Consider the following 24161-nt stretch of genomic DNA (forward strand, 5'->3'; position numbering starts at 1 on the left):
CAAGTACTTATGTCCCATTTATGATAGTATTCCACTTAGAAAAGAACACCTTGGTGTTTCATGGAGATTTGAGCTATTAGTATTAGCAGTGTTGCTGTTGTTCTTAAATTGGCACATGGCAGGATTTTCTGTCTAGTATTTAATCATTAAAGCTATTGAATTCTGAAGCTATTAAACTTGTAAGCTCCTTCAGAGAGGGTATATGAGGGGCAGCAAATTGTTGTAAACCTTATGTGATGTCCTGCAAAACCTTGAAGTTGGGGTGGCTGGATGAGGGTTAGAGACGCTATAGGAGAGGCAGGTGATGTGACCTTCCAGCCTTATATATCTGCAGGAAAGAGATCAGCAGATCCCACAGAGGTTTGGTGCCTCTGTGCTACTCTTTAGTTACCCTTTTCACAATGGCCACATAACTTCTACAAGAGCTGTGCTGCCATTGGCTAGGCCTACCATTTATTTGGGCAAATGTGAGGGGATGCAAGTCCAAAGATATACATGGCTGCTGCTATAGGTATTCAAGGGGAGAATATGGCATCCCATAGTTTCTTCCTCTCTTGGTTCTGACTTTCTCCCCTGAAACTCTGTGGGAGCCTGCTTCCTCTGTAGATGCTGAAACTGTTCTCCTAGGAAATGTTGGGAGAGATGATTCTAAGTAGAGCAGCATGTCCTCTACTTGTAGGAGTCCAATCTAGTTTTAAATGGCAAGTGGAGTAGTCTTTGGGAAAACGGTGAAAGCTGCCCCTTCAGAATCTAAAATGATCTCATTACTAGGAGGAAGATATGCATTTGCTCTTTCATCCCATTATCTCCACTTGGACTACCCTAAAACTTCTCTCTTTGATATTAACACCTTTCATATACTTGTAGATAATTGTTCTGTACACACATTAGCTGTCATGTATCCAAGCTATTCAGTGGAATTTTTTTCCAGTCTTTTCTTGCAAGTTCTCCCATCTCCTTAATTTAATCAGAAAAATATGAATAGTGATTATGAGTTGTTTAAGAATACTTTACTAGATACATCAAAAGCCACAGTTGAGGAAGAAGGCTATATTGGTTTAAAAACTGACCTGGTTTAGAGGGGAAGTGAAGGCAGATGTGTATAGGAAGAAAGGAGAAGTTGATAGTAATGAGTATAAATCTGAAGCTAGGAATTGTAGAAATTTGATAAGAGAAGCAAAAGAACACAAAGTGAAATCTGTGGCCAGCAGAGATGAGGATAATACGTTTTTAAAAGTGTATTAGAATTCTTTTTCCTCCTAACAGTGTTATTGGTCTATTACTAGATTGAAATGTTAAATTATCAATGCAGAAAAGGCAGAAGTGTTCAATGAATATTTCTGTTCTGTATTGTGGGGAAAAAGAGATGTAGTCATATCATGATATAACACACACTTCCAATTCCTCTAGTACAGAGGTGGGCAAACTACAGCCCATGGGCCACATCCGGCCTGCAGGACCATTCTGCTCAGCCTCATAGCTCCTGGCCCAGAAGGCTACTCCCCAGCCCCTCACCTGCTGTTCTCCTGCCATGCTGCCACATGGACAGCACTCTGGGCAGTGGGGCTGAGAGCTCCTGGAGTAGCACAGCTGCAGAGCCTAACCTGACCTGGTGCTCTGAGCTGCACGGTACATGGCTGCCTGCCCTGGTGCAACCGTGCCGCCAGCCACTGGTGGTCCAGGCAGCGTGGTAAGGGGGCAGGGAGTGGGGGAAGGGGGTTGGCTAGAGGGCAGGGGTGTTTGGGGTGTGGTCAGGGGCTGGGGGTGTGGATGGAGTGGGGAGGGGTCAAAGGGCGGGGAACAAGGGGTTAATGGGGGGGGTGATTCTTGGGGGCGTCCAGGGGTGGAGAGGGTGGCTGGATGGACTGAGAGCTGTGGGGGCGCGAGTCAGAGTGGGGGTCCAGGGGCGGTCAGGGACGGAGACAGGGTGATTGTATGGGCTGGGGTCCCAGGGGGCTGTCAGGAAGGGGGGGGTTGGATGGGGAGGCAGGAAAGCAGTTAGGGGTGGGGGGTCTGGGGACGGAGCGAGGGGGTGGATGGGTCAGAGGGTCTGGGGGGGGCTGTCAGGGGGCGAGAAGTGTGTGTGTGGGGGTTGGATAGGGGGTTGGGACCAGACCATGCCTGGCTGTTTTGGGGAGGCACAGCCTCCCCTAACCAGCCCACCATACAATTTCTGAAACCTGATGCGACCCTCAGGCCCATCCTTGCTCTAGTATCTCAGGAGAAGGTTAAACAGCACCTACAGAAGTTAGATATTTTAAAATCAGCTGGTCCAGATAACTTGTATCCAAGAGTTTTAAAAGAGCTGGCTGAGGAGCTCACTGCACTACTATTCCACCACCTTGGAATGCTGGGGAAGTTCCAGAAGACTGGAAGAAAGTTAATATTTTGTGTGAATATTTAAAAAGGGTAAATATGGTGACCTGGGTAATTATAGGTCTGTCAGCCTGACATCAATCCTAAGCAAGATAATGGAGTCGTAATATAACGAATGCCCATCAACATGGGTTTATGGAAAATAGATCCTGTCTGTCTAACTTTACATCTTTTTTTGAACTTACAGCAACACTTACCTTTATCAACCAACTTTGTAATACACTTAGACTTCTATAAAGCATTTGGCTTGGTACTGCACAACATTTTGATTACAAAAAACAGAACTATATAAAATTAACATAGGCACACATTAAATGGATTAAAAACTGGCTGACTGATAGGTCTCAAAATGCAGTTATAAACAGAGAATCATCATAGACCTGATATGTTTCCAGTGGCATCCCACAAGGACTGGTTCTTGGCCCGATGCTATTTAGCATTTTTATTAATGACCCTGGAACAAAACCTAAAATGCAAAAACTGGAAGAGTGGTAGATTAATGAAGAGGGTTAGGTCACTGATACAGAGCACTCTGGATTGCCTTGTAAGCTTGGTGGAAACAGACTATATACATTTAGCCATATTAAAATGCATACATCTAGGAAAAAAGATTTTAGCCCATACTTACAGGATGGTGGACTCTATCCTGGGAAGCAGTAACTCTGAAAAAATTTGGAGGTCTTGGTAGATGATCAGCTGACTGAGATCCCACTGCAGTGCTAGAAAGGGATAAACTAATGAGATCCTTAGATGCATAAATAACAGGACTCTCCAGACAAGTAGGTTTTTTTTACCTCTGTATTTAGCACTGGTTGACTGCTGCTGGAATACTGTATCCAGTTCTGGTGTTCAAGAGGTATGTTGTATATTGGAGAGGGTTCAAAGAAGAGCCATGAGAATGATTAAAGGATTAGAAAACATGTCATGTGGTGATAGCCTCAAGGAGCTCAATTTGTTTTAGTTTAATAAAGAGAAGATTAATGGGTGACTTGATTGCAGTTGATGAGTACCTACATGGGTAACAGATATTTAATAATTGGCTCTTCAATCTATCAGAGAGAGGTTTAACATGATCCAGTGGCTGTAAGTGGAAGATAGACAAATTTAGACTGGAAATAATGTATACATTTCTAACAGTGAGAGTAATGAACCACTACAATAGTTTACCAAGGGTCATGGTGGCTTCCCCATCATTGACAATCTTAAAAAAACATTCAATCTCCATTCAAAAAGATACAATCTAGGAATTATTTGGAGGCAATTCTGCAGCCTTTTTTATGCAAGAGGTCAGACTAGATGATTATAGTGTTCTCTTCTGGCCTTGAAATCTATGAATAATTCTATTGTCATTGCAACTAATATTTCAGAAGAAAAATAATGATGACAAGATTAAGTGGGAGAGAGAAAACAGGAAGTCCAGAAAGATACTTCGGGATAATAGTTGAAACCCATTAGATGGGAGTTTGCAATGTGATGTGATACCATAAACAGCGTTTGTAGTTGAGGATTGTGTATGTTGAGACACATCACAGAGCAGAGGTAGTAATCCTATATGGCCCTGGTATGACTACTTTCAGAGTACTGCACTCAGGTCTGAGCACAGCGGGTAAAATCCTGGCCCCATTGAATTTGATGGTAAAGCTTCCATTGATTTGGATGGAGTCAGGATTTTACCCCATATTTCCATTAACAGGTTGGAGGAACTTCACAAACAACAAAACATTTATCTAGTGATGGGAGCAATTGATTTAGGAGGGAAAAACGGAATGAGCTAAATAGGTATAGTTTAATACAGCTCTTCTCAACTGGGCGTACACGGCCCCCTGGGGGGCCATGAGCAGGTTTCAGGGAGTCTGCCAAAATAAACCAGAGAGCATGCACAGCATCAGACTTGCTGGGGTACAGGACAGAAAGCTGTAGCCTGAGCCCTGCTGTGTAGGTCTGAAGCCCCTCTGTGGCCTGGAGTCCCAGGCAGTGTTCTCTCTATTTTTTTCCCACCCAGGTACAGAATGAATTTTGTTATGTACACCAATATGGAGGTGATGTGTGATACATCACCTTCATATCAGTGCACATAACAAAATTCATGTGGTGGGAGTGGGGCTGAGGGGTTCATAGTGTGGGAGGAATCTCAGGACTGGGATGGAGGGGTGTGAGGGCTCCAGCTGGGGGTGTGGGCTCTAGGGTGGGGCTAGGGATGAGGAGTTTGGGGTGCAGGAGAGTGCCAGGGGACTGTGGCGGGGAGAGAAGACTGCCCAGCTCTCTCTCCCCCACAGCAGCACCTGCACTGGAGGGAAGGGGTGCCTCTCCCTGCCGCAGCAGCTCTGAGGCTGTGGGGGAGAGGTGCCTTTCCCTATCGTGGCAGCTCCGGGGCTGGGGCTGCAGGATAGGTGCCCCTTCCCCAGATGCAGCAGGTCTGGGCCACAGCTGGAGGCTGGGAAGGGGTGCCACTACCTGCTAATGCTGGCATGGGCTTTTAATCTACTGGATATGCAGAAAAAACAGTTGTGGCATAGGTGGGCTGTGGAGATATTTATAGCATGTTGTGGGGGCCTCAGAAGGAAAAAAGTTGAGAACCCTGGTTTAATAGATGTGACTAGTAGTTTGAGCATTGGCCTGCTAAACCCATGAATTCAGTCCTTGAGGGGGACATTTAGGGAACTGGATGTAAAAAAAAAAAAAAAAAATCTGTCTGGGGATTGGTCCTGCTTTGAGCAGGGGGTTGGACTAGATGACCTGAGGTCCCTTTCAACCCTGATATTCTGTAATGTAAGTCTAAAATATTTGAGCACAAACACCAAGGATGGAGAACATCAACTTGGGACTTGTGTACATTTCAGAATTAACTTGGATTAAGGTAGGGTATGCGTTTAAAGCACAATAACTATTATGCAGATATTCTCATTCCATGTGTAGACAAACCCTTAAGTGAGGTACATCCCATATAACTAGGAATAACAGAATGAAATTGAGAAAGGGAAATGAAGCCTGAATAGTAGGGAAACATTTCCTGGTGCTGAGATACATTAGCCCGTGGAATAGTCTCCCCAGGGGAGTGGTGGAAGCTCTATCACTTTGGGTATTTAAAGGAAGACTGGACAAAAAATGAAAATCTGCTTTTCTATGATGCACTGCACTAGACAATCTCTCCTTCATGTGATGCATCACACTTTTTTTGACCATTTTGTTCAGTCCATTTGAGGCAACACCATATACTTCAATGCTGCATTATTGTATTTATTGCGTTCTTTTAATCTAATTCCATTATTAAACTAGGGGAAAACAGCATCAAATATTTTGTGTAGCCTGATTTATTCTTTATATTAATGGCTCATGGTTCTGTTACTCACTTAAGTGCTTACAAGTTCTTTTCTCAGTATGTATTCCATTATTTTCCTTGAGATTATTTATTTGTCCCATCTGGTGAATGGTATCAATGAAGCTTGTTCTCTTTTTTGGGAGGTGAGGTTGGTACCACATCGTCATTATTTCAGTATTCGTGTTCTTTCTCAGATCTCTGACTCCCTTTCAAACAGTAAGTGAACTAGTTAATTCCTTAGGCCCCTAGGCTGCATGTCATCTGGACCTCCTTTATTTGTACATACTCACTTTTTTATAGTATTCCCCCTACCTGCTTATCAACAGCTATATGGACAAAATTTTCATTACTTCCTAATTGTCCATAGGTTCAGGAGCATATTGAGATAGCTAAAGTTTCAGTAATCGAGCACATGGTGAATTACTTGTGTTCTCACACCTATAGTTAGCTTCTTTGTGGGAATGTTATTTGTGCATTACATTTGGGTATTTTATTAACAGACCAGCAGGCGCACTTGTTATTATATAAATGGTTGAGTTGAGGTCGTTAGGTGGTTAGCAGATGGGAATAGCTTTGGGAAAAATGGCCATGCTTAGGAAATTTGTTTTTTGGACTCTCTCCTCTGAAAAGTCACTTGTGTTGAAAAGTAGCTCTGTAGCAGCGAACTTTAGAGAGCTGTTTGTATGCAGCTGGGACTGAATTTACAGACTACCTTTCTCTGACTTGCTAAAAAGCTAAAGATTGACAACCCTTTCATCCTGCATTATCCAGCATGGCTTTTAACTCCAAGAGAACTGTGTTCACAAATTGATGCTCTGTTCCTTTGGGGTTGGTGCAGAAACATTAAATTGTACTAAAATATTCATATGTGAGTGCATTTAGCTGAAAGCAATTGATGTGCAGTTCCCAGGAGAGAAGAAAGAAATGCTGTATGGCCCTGTACTCCAGCAGACACCCTAAGCATGCTTCTTAAGAGTAATTACATACCCTAGCTGATCAAAGTCCTTAAAGGTTCTTTAAGTGAAAAAGATTAGGACTGGATGGAACTGCAATACTTTGTGTACTGTTTAATAACCTCTGCTACTTGAATGCAAGATACTCAACTATTGCTTAGTACATTTTTGGAATAATTGTCCGATACACAGTGCTTATATATAACCAGTGTCAAGCCATAAAATATTTTATTGGGTTAATAGCTTGTAATTGCAAGGGATCCTTCATGTGAAGTAACTCTCATAACTAAGATTTCTTTCTATTTTTACTGTCCGTTCACTCTTTCAAAGAAAATAAAATCTCTGGGCTGTCTGTAGAAAGAGTACATGTGCCAAAATGGGTTCATTAAACTAGCTGTTTAAAAGCATGCCACTGCAATGATGACAAATTGATGTACACTAAAGATTTTAAAAATAATTCAAAAGTTGGGATGAAAATCAATAGGAGCTGACAGCACACTTGCAAAGCAACTACCTCATCTTGTGTTACACTTGTGCAAGATACAAAACAGTACCTTAAGAGAATTCCCACTCATACTATAAATGAGAATAAAAATTATTCTTGTGGCTCCCTTAAGCAAATGTAACTGCCCTAAGGCAGCCTTGGGCATTTAAAAATAATCTTATAAATAAATATAAAGTAACATTATAAGACATGGCACATTTAGGAAATCCATCATTTCATAAATAACTTGGGGATCTATGTACACATGAAAAACATTCTGCATTGACCTATTGGTATGCTGTATAATGACCTGTAGGTGACAGTCCATAAAACTTAATGTAACTAGATATATGGATTTCAGATGCAATCCTACAAAATTCTGTGTAAGAAATTCCATTGACTTTACTGGGATTACTCAAGTAAGGCTTAAGTATCAGGAGGTAGCCGTGTTAGTCTGTATCCACAAAAATAACAAGGAGTCTGGTGGCACCTTAAAGACTAACAGATTTATTTGGGCATAAGCTTTCATGGGTAAAAAACCCACTTCTTCAGATGCATGGAGTGAAAATTACAGATGCAGGGATTTGCAGGATTGGGTACTTTAATTTGACTCTAAACTGGTAGTTTATGGAGAGATCTGAGTAAAGATTATGCTCAGCCTAGAATTCTGGCTGCTTCAAACTTGAGTCAAAATCCAGATTGTGCATAGAACAAAATCAGGGCTTTAAGTGGTGATTCTCTTTCTTTAGAGTTGTTCTGACTCAAACCTGGTGCTATAGCCCTAAGAGATGCCAGGGATGAATGCTTGAGTTGGGCCTCTGCATGCCCCCTTTCTCATGCTTATGCAATTACTGTGTGATTGTCTGGGCAGGTTACAAACTCCCCAGCCACAAGCAGAGTCCTCTCTGGCTGCTAATGTAGCCCTCCGGAGGAGTCGGGGCAAAAGGGATGTGTGTGTCCTGCTGGCCCTTCCCTTGCCTTCACACATTTCCATCACCGCCCTGATGGAACTGCCACCAATTCCCCAAATAGCACCTCTTTAATTTAAATACAGCTGTTATTTGCTAGTATTGTCTTGCTCATGCTTCTCTACCTTTCCACTTTTTGCCCTTGTATGCTATTCACAGTGTCCCTTCATGCTCCATGCGTTTTGGTTCCTCCATTCCATACCATCTCCCCGTCAGCTCTCCTCTTTCCCCTTTCCTTACACTCATGCTGTTCGTATTTACCAAACCCTTCTAATGTATATATTCCTTGGTAATATTGAAGGATGTTCAAATTATTCAAAACCATCAACCTGAGTATATAGTTTTTTAGCCATGTCATCATATTCATATCATTTTGCATTTCCCCCCACCCCCCCATGTTACTTGCATTCACTTGCTGTATGCTTTTTCAGATTGGACTGTGAGCTCTTCAGGGCAAGGACCATGGACTAGAATCTGGCCCCACAACTGCCCTTTTTTTGCCACCCCAGTGATATAAAGAGGCTGACATGCCCTCTTGGTGAAATTTCTCTCGTGCAGGAGCAGCATAGGGCTGACATACGTCACAGAAAGTTAGAACAGCCCCGGCGAGTGCTCTAACTTGCTCCAGGGAGTCCAAATCTGGGAAAATCACAGATGGTGTAAACCCACTTTTACCCACCCTCCACCTGGACTGTGCCTTCTGAGAGCATTAGTACGAAATCTGGCTTCACGTTCTCTTGTTTTTATGCAGCACCTGGTGCAATGAGGCCACAGACTTGACTGGGGACTTTGGGCACTATTACAGCACAGATAATTCCAAAGACTTCACCGTAGAGCTGAGAGGAAATACGGCTTTCCTAATCTTATCTTGGCAGGGGATATGGCTGAGAGCCTTGTGGGTGACCAGTTCCTTCCTTGGTGATGCTTACATCAGCACCTAGCAGCTTGGAAATTTTTATTGGTCAAATCAGCTTGGTACATTTAATTAAACAGTAACCTCTATAAACCGAGTCTCCTCCTTAATACTGGGATTTTCTTTTTCTTTTTTTGCAGTAGGGAACTACTAATAGGAAACAGGCAGTTCTGCACAGTGTCTTTATAATTGGACATTCAAGTGAAAGTGTTGCTTACGTGAAGTGATCTATCACACAAACTAAAACCAGTCAAAATGGGTTGGATATCATACTTTGGGAGCTGAAGGCAGGCAAACTAAAAGGCTAGTGATGTGCATAGGTCTTAAACGTACAATTAAGTCTTTTTGGGCAAAGAACTGGTAGTATATAAATGATCTTTTAATAAAACATCTTTGTCTTTGCTAGATATGTTAATAGGAAATAGATGTGAATGTCTGACTTTTGGTATATTGGACTCCTTCTAAAGACTGGTCTTTAAAGTGTAGCAAACTGACAAGAGAAACCTTGTAGTCTAGAAGACCAGCACTTAATGAATCTCTCTCAAAATCATATTACAGTAAGATTTTTAAGCCTCTACTTTCTCCTTTGGGATAATTACAATATTACAGTTTAACCGTGGTTCCTTCTGTGTACATATTATATTACACTTGTTAGACATATCTGCTGCAGTTAAAATGGGGTGACCCCAAGGAGTAATCTATTGAGTAAAGGGGAAGCTCAGTGAATTTTGTAGTCTCTAACTATTGGATATCTTTGTGAAAACACTCAGAATTGAGATGCATTTCATAGCCCTATTCATATTTTTCCTGCTTTTGCAGCCTTCTTATACTCAAAAGGAAATATCCTATCAACACTGCGCTGCTTCTATATAATTTTTATCACTCGTAAAGATTTTTCTATGTAAACAGTGAGAGAGATTCAGGAATAAAGTAAAATTTTAAAAGTATAATTTTTGAAGACGACTTTGGCAGAAATAAGTAAATTTTCTCCTAACTTATACATCCAGCCATCTTAATTCAAGCCCCCCGCCTTTGTTTCCCCTGAGGAATGGGGCAGGAATTTGGCTTATTTAGTTTCAGACAGTAATGAACAATGCTATTTCTGTGCTGGGATCCAGTAGAATAAAATGTGCCTTTGAGATAAGTGTTCTCCCCAATCCTTGGAAAGGAGAAGCCCCATGCAGGAGTTGCTAAAATAAGTCAGGGTGTGGGAACTCTGGATTCTAAACTTGATCTGTGCATGTAATTTTAGAGCGAAGACTTGAACAGAAGTGGGTAGCCATTAAACTGAGGTGAAGAAAAAGGGAAACAGCCATATCCAAGGCTTTCTAGTTGAAACATCGTGCTAAGAGCTAATAAGGCTACAGTTTAGTCCCTTTCCTTGATCTAGATCAGTGGTTCCCAAACTTTAACAACCTGTGAACCCCTTTCATTAAAATGTCCAGTCTCGCGAGCCCCCTTCTCAAGATGAGTATTTCCAGGGATTTTCTCCTTTACCTGAGTATAAATTATAAAAGCAGTGACCTTGGAAATGTAAAATTTGGTTTTATGACACACTTATTACACTTTATTATTTATCATTACAGTATGTTGCTGTTTTCATAATGTAGTAAAAATACTTTCGCAGCTTGTATCGCTGTGACTAAGCCTGTTATAAGACAAGGCTCCTATGTTTCATCAAGGAGTATCTGATGTGAAACAGCATGAAGGTGTTTAAGAAGCCAACTCAGAGTTTCTCCTATAGAAGCATTCAGGTCTTGAGCAGTCCAGGCAAACAATGCATGTTACAACAAAGCTTGTTCTTCCTAATAATTTTAAAAATAATACTAGCTGCCTATTTAATTTTAAAAACAGAAAAAAAAAATCAACCTCCCTTTTTCCATTTCTTATAAGGAGTTTCGAAGTTTAAACCTCCTCAGTGTAAGAGCAGCAAAGAGTCCTGTGACACCTTATAGACTAACAGACGTATTGAAGCACGAGCTTTCATGGGTGAATACCCACTTCGTTGGATGCATGTGTGAGAGAGATGCTTGCTCTGATCTGCTTCACTCTTGGAAGTCCAGGGGCTCTGGGCTGCTGGCCCTGTGCTACCTGGGCTCCCTATGGACAGCTCTGTCCACCATTAGGGAAGTTTTTCCTGAGAACCCCCTGTAACATTTTGCAAACCTTACTTTGGGAACCACTGATCTAGATTCTGGCACATAACTTGTAGCTTTGGGGCCGCTAAGTCTGCAGAAGGAAAAATAGATCTCAGCTCACTTTAAAGCTAAATGGGAAAGTGCTTCAGTTAGTTGGGGGTAGGGGAAGGGTATAATAAAGACTAGGGAAAGTTGGGGGATCATTTTCTGAGTACTACCTGCCTCTTGTAAAATGGAAGAAATCAAGATTAGAGGCTCCAAGCTGATTTTTCTCCAAATTAAGCCTGGAATGTGGAGTGGGGCGTCAAAATTGAGACCTCAGTTTTGTGTCTAGCGAAGTTTGTGGTTGAAACACTGTAACAAGACTCCAAGGGTGGGCTTGGAGAAGGCCTTTCCTTAAGGATAAGGACTGTTACATGATCACTTTCTAATATTTGTTGTACTGTATGGGGACTTTATCTTTGTGCTCTGTTCTGTATTCTGCTGTCTTTATATATCAGAGGTGGGCAAACTCTTTGGCCCGAGGGCCACATTGGGGTTGCGCAACTGTATGGAGGGCTGGGTACAGAAGGCTGTGCCTCTCCAAACAGCCTGGCCTCTGCCCCCTCCCACTTCCTGTCCACTGACTGCCCCCCTCAGGACCTCCAACCCATCTAACCCCCCCTGCTCCTTGTCCCCTGGCTGCTGCCTCCCGGGACCCCTGTCCCCTATCCAACCTTCCTGCTCCCTGTCCCCTGGCTGCCGCCTCCCGGGACCCCTGCCCCCTATCCAACCTTCCTGCTCCCTGTCCCCTGGCTGCCCCCGCCCCTGGACAGCCCCCCCCCCCCCCCCATTTCCCCTNGCTGTGAAAAGCTGCTGAAGAGGAAGATGTCTCTTGGGGCAGCCTGAGGAGAATAGCAGTAATATTGTCCCTGGCCTTTGGGAAAATGGAATTGTGAGACAAACCCTTTCTCCACCCCCTTATACAGTCCCCCCTGCTTCCTGACCCCTATCCACATCCCCAGCTCAGGACTCCCACTCTCAACCCTCCCTGTTCCCCATCCCCTGACCGCCCCCCCAAAAACCTCTGCCCCATCCAATCATCCCTTCTTCCCTGACTGCCCCTCAGAACCTCCCTGCTCCCTTACCCAACTTCCCCCACTCCCTACCCCCTTACCAGCAGCAGGAGCACGCAGCCATGACACCTGGCCAGAGCCAGCTGTGCTCCCCATGCTGCCCAGCAGGAGCGACAGCTCAGAGCATGGTCCGTTTGGTGGTGTGGCTGTGGGGAAGGGGCCGGGGACTAGGTTCTCCCGCTGGGAGCTCAGGGGCTGGGCAGAACGGTTCTGCGGCCTGTAGTTTGCCCACGTCTGTTATATATGTAAAAGCAGCAGAGTCCTGTGGCACCTCCGATACTGTTATATATGGTAATTTTTGGTGGATTGCTCATATTTCAAGTAAGGTAATGGGCTAAAGTGACAATGGCTGGCATTGTGTGCTTCTTTGGGAAGTGCTAGAGCATGTGGGAAAAGGACATACAAACCACCACTTGTGGTTTTTTGGGGTCCCTGATAAATTTGCTGCCCTAAAAATGCTAACTTGAACTAGAACACACTTTAATTTAAAAAAAAATGTAGTCTTACATCCTTGATCATAATGTACACTATGCTCTTTCTGCATTACAACATAGGTGTTGTGAACTAACTGGGTTTTGTAACTAAGATTGTTTTAATTTTTGTTTTCAAAATGGAGGACCTTGACTGGCGAGTGGGTGAGTGAAAGGCAATGAGAAATGATGACTTGACTTAGACAGACCTTCTTCTTTTTGGCTAGGAGCTCCTTGTCTTGGTCTTTATGAATGAGGTGGTGAATAGTACTCTTTGGTTCTCTTCTGTGAATTTCTGAAGGTAGACAAACAATAAAATGTTGACTGAAATTTGGACTGTTGGCTGAAAACTATTGTTCCATGAGTTCAAAATGTGCCTGGCTTTGGGCAGGTTGTAGTCAGGATGACTTTCAAACCAAGGGGAAACAGTTTTTTCTTCTATAAATTAAGACTGCCAATATTAATAAGCCTTTTTGAAGAATTTAGATTTATTTGCTTATAAATTCTTACCCATTTCAAATGTAAAGTATGTAAAAGTTGCCACATTGACAACCCTGGAGACTTTAGCCCTATATGTCTCCAAGACAGATAGCAGCAGGGTGGATTGATTTAAATCGCCAGTTTTAGTCATGATTTAAATTCTTGATTTTAATCATGTTTTGCATTTGTACTTATTTTTCTAAAGAGAGGTTGGTTCTTATTAGTAACATAAAAATGTGTTGATTTGCAACCTAAATGTTCTCTTTGCACTAAATTTGATGCTGCTTCTTGCTACCCAGGTGGGATCACTCTGTCTATGCACATTTCTTTAAACCGTTATGTAACTTAACTTATGTATGTTCAGATTCTTAATGTTAAAATTTTTATTGTTAGAATATGGTGAGTATTGCATTTTGTATTTACTAGATAGTTAATTTCATTTGAGAGTTGTCAAGCTGCATTAGGAGGAAAATTCAAGTAAATATGCACAAAGCTTATGTTTAATTTTTTTAATTAATTAATCTTACATGTGCTGATACATAAGAAAGTTTATCAAAACATGTTTTGCATTTAAAACTAACTGATTTGTTAAACAGTTAATCTAAATTATCAGTAGTTAGCAAATTGAACTGATTTGTTTCTGGTCATTGTGTCCTTCAGTTTTAGGACTCACCTTCTCACACCTAGTTTTTTTTCATGGGTTGGAAGAGAAAAAACAAGCTTTCCTGCTTTTTCCACTCCCACTTGATTTCTTAACTTTGAATGAACTAGTTATTGAACTGAACTAGCTGAGTAAACTGAAAAGAAAAAAATTTGTTTCTTGCACCTACAGAAGAGGTTATTGCTGTCAAAAGCTGGTTTAGCATGTCAGCAAACTCTGGTTCCAGGTGCATAGCCAGTGAATACCACTAGGTCAGTGGGTGAATTTCTTTGAAACTGGTTAGCAAACATATACTGATTTAATATTTTTTTTGTGTTTAAATTAAATGATTATAGTAAATTTAGGCCTTAACAAAGATTGTCAGTTTCAAACTGAATTTTAAAAATGTTTGTTTAGAAATAAACCTGTATTTAATTAAAACTGATAGAAAAAATTAAATTAAAAAAAAAATCTTTCAGAGAATCTGAAAGACCCTCCAAGAGTGACAGTCCCATCCTTCAGATAAGGAGTAGTGTGTACTATGATGCATTTACAACACTACAGACCTCACATACACAGAACGACAGTGATGCCCTGTATACGTGCCAGATGCTTTTTTTGGTCTTTATTTCCCACTCCAAAACTGGCCAGGTGGACAAGAGAACCAAATTTTGTTCCTGGGATATCTGGATTTCGGTAATCTAGGCGAAAAATGACTTGTATATTAAAACACTCTACAATATTGATTTTTCTTATAGTTTCAATGAGATGATACAAACTTTCACTTCTAATATTAATTTTCTTCTAGGAACTTTATATTGCTGTTGGAATATCTGGAGCAATCCAGCATTTAGCAGGGATGAAAGACAGCAAGGTACAGTCCTGCATGTATTAGAAGAGACTGAAAGAAAGGGTATTATTATTAGTTGGAAAATACATATAGCAGAAAAACTTCTTCCAACATTTGTTGAAAGTGAACATAGCAAGACGATTGGTTTGTTCTGCTGTGTTAAAAATGTCAACTCTCAAAGCTCTATATTATGTTAAATACTGTGAAAGAAAGTGTTTCAATAGTAAGCTCGCTTTAAAAGAAATATGTTGCAAAAACAGAAGTTTTTCATTAGAAGAGACTAATTGATTTAATGTATTGTTTAAACAAAAATTCCATTCTTGAATACTATAGGTCCCACTCACATATTTCAGAACCTGACGTATTAATTCATGCATAACAATGTGCAATTTGAATTATGAACTTACTATTCCATAAAGTAAAAGATGACTCTGACATTCCTGCATTTATCCATTCAAATGGAAACCTATTATAAAATGGTAACAAAACTTTAAAAGGTTTAACTCATTAGTAGCTGAAATGTATGGGGTGAATTTGGAAATTTGACTCTGGACTGGACAATGACAATTTCCTGATAGATTGGCAGGATTATGTACAGTAATAACAATGCCAAAAATAGAAAAGGGGGGGGGGTTTGGGGTTTGTTTTTTTTTTTTTTTTTTTTTGTTTGTTTGTTTTTACAAGTAACTTTTAAAATGAGGCCATTTTTTTTTAACCTCTTCAGGAGATTCTGTTAAAGTAGATTTATCGAACAGGCTTAAATGTGTTTCTGTTGTGGCATCCTGCTGAAGCATGAACAGCTCATAAAGCAGTGGAAAACCCCTATGAGGGTCTCCCATTGTTTTCTAGGTGGAGTGCACGTTTCTGTTTTTATCTTTGATAAATGGATCTTCATCTTCTGAAATTTCAGGAGAAAAGTTCTTGAAATTCCTTTCTGTCCACAGTAACAAATTTAGCTTGGTTATGTATCCAATGATATTCTTGGCATGACCAAACTGCATAATAGGATGATTTGAATTTTAAAATGCACATACTGAACTGCAGTATTCAGAAGAAACTAGGTGCTAAAATAAAGTGAAATGTCAAACTTTTATTGGAGGGCATAGGAATGCGTAGAACACCAGCTGCCAGATTTAGGTTAGAGTAAATTCCATGGAAGATGCAGTGTAATACATTTTGTACAACCTTCTTCATTCAAGTTGTGTCCTGCTTTAGAGTTAATACAGTTAGGAAAAATAACCTGAGCGAGAAATTAAAGAATATGCTGTGGGCAATGGAGGAGAAACTTTCAGGGAAGATTGTGAGGTGGAGAGATGCAGGTAATAGGATCTGCAGTGGCAGAGGCAGATTTTAGTCCAACATTAGTGAAATTGTGTAACATTAGTCTCTTCTCTGCTAGATTAAACAGAGAGATGGGGAAGGTGATAAAGAATATTTGCATTCCTGTTAATATCAGAAGATCCCTTTCTCTTTCTTCAATACTGCGTCCTGAAGTTTGAAAATCCTCTCTGTTTTTTGGTTTGGTCCCAATTACATATAAAAGATTAGGTAACTTTGAGTCATATACTACTTGGCTTAATTTTTCTCTTTATACTATTTATTTTATATTTAAACAAACTTGTGTATCTTAAGACCTATTTTTACATTTACTTGAACTGTGACCTACTTCTGCTTTTTAGTAAAAGCAGTCAGGTACTGTATTTACTGAAAAGATCCAATTTATATTACTGTTTAAAAAAAAAAAAACTAACTGTAACCATGGCTACAGTCTCTTGTGTGATTTCCTCCAGCCCCCCCCATACTGTGAATTATCTGGCATTGTGAACTTGCACACTTAAGGATATGTTTTCAGAAGTAGTCAGAGAAGCTTTCTCTGAGTGAAATGTATAATTTATTTGTACTTTTACAACAAGGTAGAAAAATCAGTTTTCCAGAAGGGATGGACTATGTTAGTTGTTTTGTCTGTTATGGATTCACAATTCCTTTCCCTTCTAGGAGTTTTTTTTTTAAATATCTTACCTAGTTTACATGCCAATCAGATTAGCATAATTTTTAAATGTACTGAATCCAGTCACTTTACAGAACAGTGATTTAAAATAAAATGTTCAAAGCTACGAAGCATTGTTAAAGACTAGGTCTTAAATACAGTGTCTGAAAACAACTATCATTTAAAGGCTTTAGTGAAGAGACCTATCTCTTAGAAAATCTTAAATGGTATAGTATTTGTTTTGTTGTTTCTCCGAAGTTACCATCTGATGATTTCCTTCAGTATTTCATGAGAAGGATGATGGAGCTATAAAATGATGGAAATATGACCAGTTTACATGAGGCTGTCATTTCTCATCGGCTTTTGATTTTGCACCCTTAAAACATATGGATTCGAGAGATCACACAGGGTAGCAGATGGATTGTTGTCAGTCTTGAGGCCAAAATACAAAGTTTTAAGTTGTACAGAATGCAAATTTTAAAAACACTTGTTTACGAAGTGCAAGGGAGAGAGAAGAGATGCTGATTGCCTGATCCTTCGGTATTGAGATTTTCTCAATACTAAAGACTGTGAAATGTAATGTATGACCTAGAATATTGGCTCTGATTAAGAAATACCAGGTAACTGAGGTTCTTTGAATTAGTGAATATGTTATAGGAGAAACTGAAGTGAGGTGTTTTTAAACAAATCTAACAATGGTGAGGATACATCTCCCCCTCCAACAGGCCAGTGGTGAATATTTTTCTGAATGCCTGTTAGATAATACCTCCAGAAGGTTCTTCTAGAGCAGTGCTCTCCAGCCATTTCAACCAGAGGGCCAAACACCTTGTTTCAAAATGACATTACTTGGGGGCAGGTTTCTGGACTTGTGCCCTTTATCCTACTTAGGTAATGCAGAAGGAACAGAAAGCGCCCCGAAGAGCCCTATCAGGGAAGTCCTCACCAGGTGTAACACCAGTGCAGCCAATGCCTATGCATTCCTGCAAGCAGTCCTTGTTGGAGTGGCCACGGCACCCTACAATGAGGTTATCCCCAGCTGGACATATGGTTTCTAAGGGAGTGTTGCCAGCTGGTGGAAATTCAGAGTAGTCCCCATGCTCCTCTAACTAGTGCCCAAGGCTAGGGCAGAGAATTGAGGAGCCATAACTGCTTCTCCTCCCTCCCCCTGGGCTGTCCTGAGTGGCTGTATTGGGGAGGAAAATCATCCTTTGCTAGTTGTCTCTAGGTGCCAAGTAAAGTCAGTTCAACTACTATTCTGTGGGCTTCCATAGTCCAGTAAGGAAACAGCAGTGGAGCAGGATTCTCCTCCCTCCCTTGCAATGCTGCAGGCAACCAGCAGGGCAGCTGGAACTTGGCATCAACATCAGCTGCTCCTAAGGCTGCAGGCTGATTCAAACACTTCCATTTAAAAATCACAGGGCATGTCCCAGGGAACACACTTAAAGAAAATTGGTACTTGATCATGCATTAATACCCTCAAATGCCACCGCTTTAGAACATACAACTTAGTTTTGGAGGCACAAATTTTGAATGTGTCTATTTATAGAAAACCATTTCTGTGGTTTAGAAACATAGGATTTTCTAACCTTATTTCATTTAATTATTACCATCATACTTTTTCAGCAAAATTAATGATTTGGTAGAGTACTTGTAGTGGATGGAGAAAAACACATTTGAATGAAAGATCTCTTTGAATTGCAGATAAATGTATGAAAAATATGTTGATTTAGAATATCTGTGTGGCTTTTCACTGCTTTGAATTGTTAGGTGGTAGCTATAACCATAACCAGCATAGGGTTTATTTTGTGAGCTGTACAGCTTTGTGTTTACAGAGCTCTCCCTATCCCATAACAGGCTATTTATCTGGGCAACTGCAGTCTTTGGGCTATTTTGAAGTGACTTGGTCTAGAAGTACTGACTCTGTCCTCTAGAAGAGGAAGTTTTCTGTATTTACCATTGGGATTCACTGTGTAGTGAACTAAATGATACTGCCCACATTATAGTTAAGTCTCCAGTATGTGGCTTTATGGTCCTTTTTCAAAATGTCTTTCCCTGTTTTTATTTGTTAAACCTCATGCTCCTTTTATAGTGGATGTCCTTTTTTATTATAGCATTTTAAGGAAGTGTCTTCCCCCCCCACATCAAATGACAGCCCTGCTAATTGAGCATGGAATAGTCAGACCATAAGTGTTTCCATTATTTATTGTAGACATTTTAATTCACTTATTGAGATTTCCTTCACAGTCTTGTTTCCCATTTCTGTCTTGAAAACATTTTGTCAAATGCCGTTGACCAAATGAGCATAGAATAGTGAGAGCTTAAAAAACTTTTCCGTTGTTGTAGACATTTAGTTTTTATTGAGATTTCCTTTAGTTTTATTTTCAAGACAGAAATGGGAAGCATTTGTCAAATGCACTTGACCATATCTGCTGGGTCTAATATTCCAGTGTGAATTTAAGACACCGTTTTATATGGACAAAATGTAATCTATAGCTGTATATTTTAAATGTTTTTGTTTCTACTTTCAGATCATAGTTGCTATTAATAAGGATCCAGAAGCGCCGATTTTCCAGGTTGCGGACTACGGATTGGTAGCAGATTTATTTAAGGTAAGGGTAACCTTGAGAGGGAGGGGAAAAAATCTCCTTAATTTTTTTAGAGCTTCCCTAGCACAGATCAGTTCTGCATCCTTTTTTTTTTAACTTGCTCCTTCATGAAATTTTCAAGTAAGAGTAAAGACGTATTTAAGGAGGTACTAAGAATAAGGAAGTATGGTGTTTAAGCTGATGTAAGCATGTGGCTGGAAGTAAGGAACTCATGGATTCGACCCCTCGGATGTCTTTAAAAGTGTCCCCCACTGCATGTAGTTGCTTGTAGATGAGAACCACTCCTCATAACTGTTGCAAAGTTTTCCTTTAATTTCCATGTAGACTAATTATAATTTAAACATTAATCTTTAAATTTCTGTGTCCGTGCATCTCTGCATTATAGTGGCACCTGCTCCTCCCTGTTTATCAGAAGTTTAGATTACTAGAAAAAAAATCGCACCTAGATGGGAGCTATGTGTAATGAAGCTGAGACAGGAAGACAGTTCAAAATAATCTATATTAAATCAGACTCATTCTGGAAGAGGCCTTTAGAATATGGGAGGAAGCTTAGATGCTTTGGATCATTTACACAAACTGATGTTGAAAACATAACACTTTATAGCCAGTAGTACATAACTGTATCCTGGCATCACTGTTTAACTTAAATAGTAAAACTGTCAGAAGATTAAGGTGTAAAACTAGCTACTATGGATGCTGAACAATTGCCCTTTTAATGATTTTATCTTGTAATATGTCCATTATTCCTGCTACTCCTCTCAAATCAGGCTTTTTTCATGCTCCTTACACCAGCCAGCATACAGGTAGCACCTTTTAGGGACAGGCAGTATTTACAGGGGAGTTGCATCTGACGCAGGGGTTAGGTTCTGAAGTCAGCGCGTAAGGCAAAAATCGCATATAGTCAAACGCTCATTGAGTGGCATGGCGGGCAGAATCGCCCGCACTACAGGTACAGTATTGAAATTGTTGTTTTTCTCTCTTGTTTTGTTTTTGCTGTGCGCATATAGTTAAAATCGCTAAGTTAAATGCGTCTATGATGAGACTCCACTTGTATTCCTATATTTTAGACTGAGTGCCCTCAGTCAGGCACTTTCCATCATCTCCTGCTTCTCACCAGAGGTCATAAGCTTGTTTTCAAAAACACATCACAGTGACTTTCCTAAAAGGATCATACATAAAGCTGGAAACCAAAAGAACAAAAGTTTGGTATAGGATATTTTTCAAAGTCTACATTCTGGCTTCTCTGTGCAGCCCAAAACCTCACTGAAGTTTTAAAAAAAATCCTGCATACTGTGTCTCTTAGGTTATCATGTTCTTTCCCTACTTTCAGCATCCCAGTGTTGGGTGAGTGAGACTGTCCCATCTCCCCTGTGTTTGCAGGCATACAGAGTTGTTTGGAAGCTAGTTATACTCTTAATTTCCAGTGCAGGTGTGAACAGATGTAATTGGTGTAATGAGCTTGAAATTCAGCTTGGTGTTTGTTTAGGGATAACATTTACGTTAGCAGTTTTGCAACTGAAATATACATTTCACTCTGACACAGTCATCCTAATGATCATTTTTAGTGATCACCTTCTTTTCCAAATCTGCAGTCTCATTTTCCTAATTGCTTCTCATGCTCTTCAAAATTTCATAGAACCTGCTCTGATGTCAGCAATATTGTAACTCTTGTATGAATCTTATTTACACTGAGATTTTTTTGCATACCTATAGTTATCTCCCTGTAGGATGCGGTTGTGTTTGCCTTACGTATTCCTACAGACATCTCCATCTTAAAGTCAACTCAAATTTAGGATTATATTTTAACAAGTCCGTTATGAGTTCCTTTAGCAAAGGCCCATCGGGGTAATGTGTTTGCGAGCCATGAGACGTTTTGCTGACTTTGCCCGTTCGCAGGCATGGCCCCCTGCAGCTCCCGGTGGCTGCGGTTCGCTGCTCCCTGCAGAGGGTCAATGTCAGCAAAACGTCTTGCGGCCCGCAATCAGATTACCCTGATGGGTCGCAGGTTGCCCACCACTGCTTTATAGGAAGGATCCAGTACCTGTTTTACCCATCAGAACTTCTCATTGGCCCTCATTCAGGAAAATATTTTATGTAGAGGTTTAAATCCCATTGATATGAATGAGAATTCAGCACATGATTAAGCATAAGTGCTTTGCATTGGGGCAACTATCCCTCTACATTTCTGAAATGTGTTCTCTCATTTCACAGCGAAACTGGCTTCCTTGATGAGCCAGGTTTGAGTTGTGTGAAAGCAAGGTTTTAAGAAGTCCTGTTTCTTGTCTACCATTGATTTGCTTTCCAGACTCTTCCTAATTCTGGGAAAGTTACGACATAAAGTTATCAAAACAATCCCCATAATAAGAAGCTCTGAGGAGGAAATCTGTGCCTCTGCAAATATCTATTTGAATTTTATTTAGATTTGTACTAAAAATGCATCCATCCTGTGCGCTAGGTTCTGAAGAGTAACTCTACTTAGGCAAGGATCTCCCATTCACCAAGTATTATGTGGAATCTTAGCCTTTCCACAAAGGAGTCTGCTATTTAAAGTCTTGAGGAAAGCTTTCCCTTTTTCATTCTCCTCTGTTGCGTATTGAAAGAATTTAATTTCAGGTACCATTTATGTATCATTCTCACAGCATAGCAGATCTGAATAGTCACGTTTGACTTTCTTGATTTGTTATCCCAAATACTTCACTTTCAGAAATGTTAACAATTTGGTTTCCTTTTTTTGAACTTATTATAGAAGAGAAAAGACCAAATACTGAACAATCACTAAATTTCTTTAGTTGAAGTATGAATGAATGTGCAGTTAACATTGAATTTGAATATGAATGAATAGAGTTTGAGTGATGGTTCTAGTTCTGTACAGTGTGAACTAAATAAAGCATGTCAGTTTCCTAATATTAAAGAGGCTTATCACCTGAACTCCTCCTGTCACCCCAAAAAGATGTTCACCATTATATAGAAAAGATTGAACATTTACCAGAACTGTTCACAGCGCTGCTACAGGTTACACTTGGGGCTCTATTAGCATGTAATCTGTATGACTGGCATGAGCTCATACTATGTCCACTGAGGAAAGTAGGCAGAAACACTGCCAGCACTTAATGCCATTCCTGAACTAATGCCTGCTGGCTCGGCAGTAAACATGGGCCTTTTAATAAGCTGGAGACAAAGTGACATTCGGAAGAAACAACATGTAGACAATTTCCTTAATAAATTTTGTACGAACACATTATTTCCACCTAATGGAAATGTAGCTTTCTTAAATAATTGAGAGGCTATATTCATCAGTGGTGAGTTCAGCTGAGATCTCTGTGAGCTGGGGCAACCTGCAGCCCCTTGAAAGACAAGGTAATTGATATTTTACACAAGTGGCTAGGATAGGTTTTCAGGTGTATTCTATAGATTAATCTACCAACTCTTTATATGCATAACTATTCTTCCTAGTGCTAGTCAGAATTACAGTGCAGTACAGCTGGTGTGAAGTGGCAGAACCACAGCAGATGCCAAGGCTTTGGCACTGACTCGCTGTAAAGGGATTGAAAAGCTGATTTAACTAGCATTAAACAATTCCCTTTTTTTATTACTTAGTTACTAATTTTTTGCAGCCTGACTAGTAGATGCATTTTACCTTAAACTATTTTTTTTGGCCATGGTGATTGTTTACTGCCTATCACTTTCTCATCTCTTTTTGGAATTAAGTTTTGCTGAAAATGTGAGGAACTAAACCTGTTTTTCAAGTAAGTCACAGAAATGTACTGTAACGTCCTAAAGCAACACTGCTATTCCTAACCAGGCTAGAACTAGAAATTTTAGGACCAGGACCTTTAACTATTTATCGTAAGGATCTTCAGATACTCAAGGCTCTGTGCAGTTCTAATTCCATTGACTTCAGTAGGAGAAAGGAATGGCTGTAACCTACTACTTGTGTATCTAATGAGGCCTTACAGCAACAATAAAGATGCTTCTCATAATATCAACGCTACTGCTTCTTAGTTTTTCTGTTGAAAATCACCTGATATTTAAATATTGAACAGGCGAATTGTAGAACTGTTCAGTACACAGACATTACAGCATACCTCCAAGAAGTGGTTATTGTATTGATTGAGGTTAGAATCTGACTTTCAGTTGGGTTGAGCCCCATGACTGAGTTTGGTGTGAAAAACATTCTTTAAAAAGAAAAAAAGAGGAAAAAGAAGACAAGCTAAATCTAAACAAGTGTTCATTCGGCTGCGAGGGCTGGGCATATCAAATCATTTCTTGGTATTGTCTGTGTTTTATGAGCTCTAAACATAACGTGTCAGAACCTGTTTCTTTCCCAGTCTTAGCAAACCTTTTCTTTGAAATTTGTATATACTTACTGTCTATGTTTAAATTTGCAGGTAGTTCCTGAGCTGACTGAAGCATTAAAGAAAAAGTGAAAGCACCCTTCAAATTTGAAGAAACAAAAATCTGTGTGCAATGCCACTGAGTTGCTGGTTTCAGGAAGATTTTGAAACAATGAAAAACTGTACAAATTGTCTAAATTCTAACTCTGAATATCTTTTGTGTACTGCACTCATTCACCTTTTCAGCTACTGTTGGACTGCAAACAGTTCTGATTTTTTTCCAATTCTGTAATAAAACATACAATATAAAATCTAGCAGCGGGTCTGCTTTTTTAACTCAAACTTGGATTTGTGGTGGGGACAAAAATGATCCCTCTTTTCCAGAAACTTGTCTACACACTAACAGACTGGCATTTGAGCTATATATTAGCTCAACACAGCCTCTCTCAGTCTCTTTTGGCAAGATCACTAATAAGATTATTTGAACAACTTATGTTTAGCCTTTCAAAAACTTTATTCCACATCCTC

The 24161-nt window shown here is 40.1% G+C and overlaps 1 protein-coding gene across 4 annotated transcripts in view; it reads left to right on the forward strand.

Moving 5' to 3' along the window:
* ETFA (electron transfer flavoprotein subunit alpha) overlaps positions 1-23948 on the forward strand; it is a 49560-nt gene extending 25612 nt beyond the window's left edge. For 3 of the 4 annotated variants that reach the window (XM_032763061.2, XM_032763062.2, XM_032763063.2), the window contains exons 10-12: positions 14665-14730; positions 19222-19302; positions 23688-23948. In XM_032763061.2, the coding sequence (XP_032618952.1) occupies positions 14665-14730; positions 19222-19302; positions 23688-23726 (186 nt within the window). In that variant the 3' untranslated portion in view covers positions 23727-23948. Of the gene's footprint in view, positions 1-14664; positions 14731-16951; positions 17115-19221; positions 19303-23687 lie in introns of those variants that run through there. The other variant, XM_075069529.1, reaches the window with a different exon arrangement.
* Positions 23949-24161: the final 213 nt, after the last annotated feature.

The sequence above is a fragment of the Chelonoidis abingdonii genome, chromosome 9, assembly GCF_003597395.2.
Source record: "Chelonoidis abingdonii isolate Lonesome George chromosome 9, CheloAbing_2.0, whole genome shotgun sequence".
NCBI lineage: Eukaryota > Metazoa > Chordata > Testudines > Testudinidae > Chelonoidis > Chelonoidis abingdonii.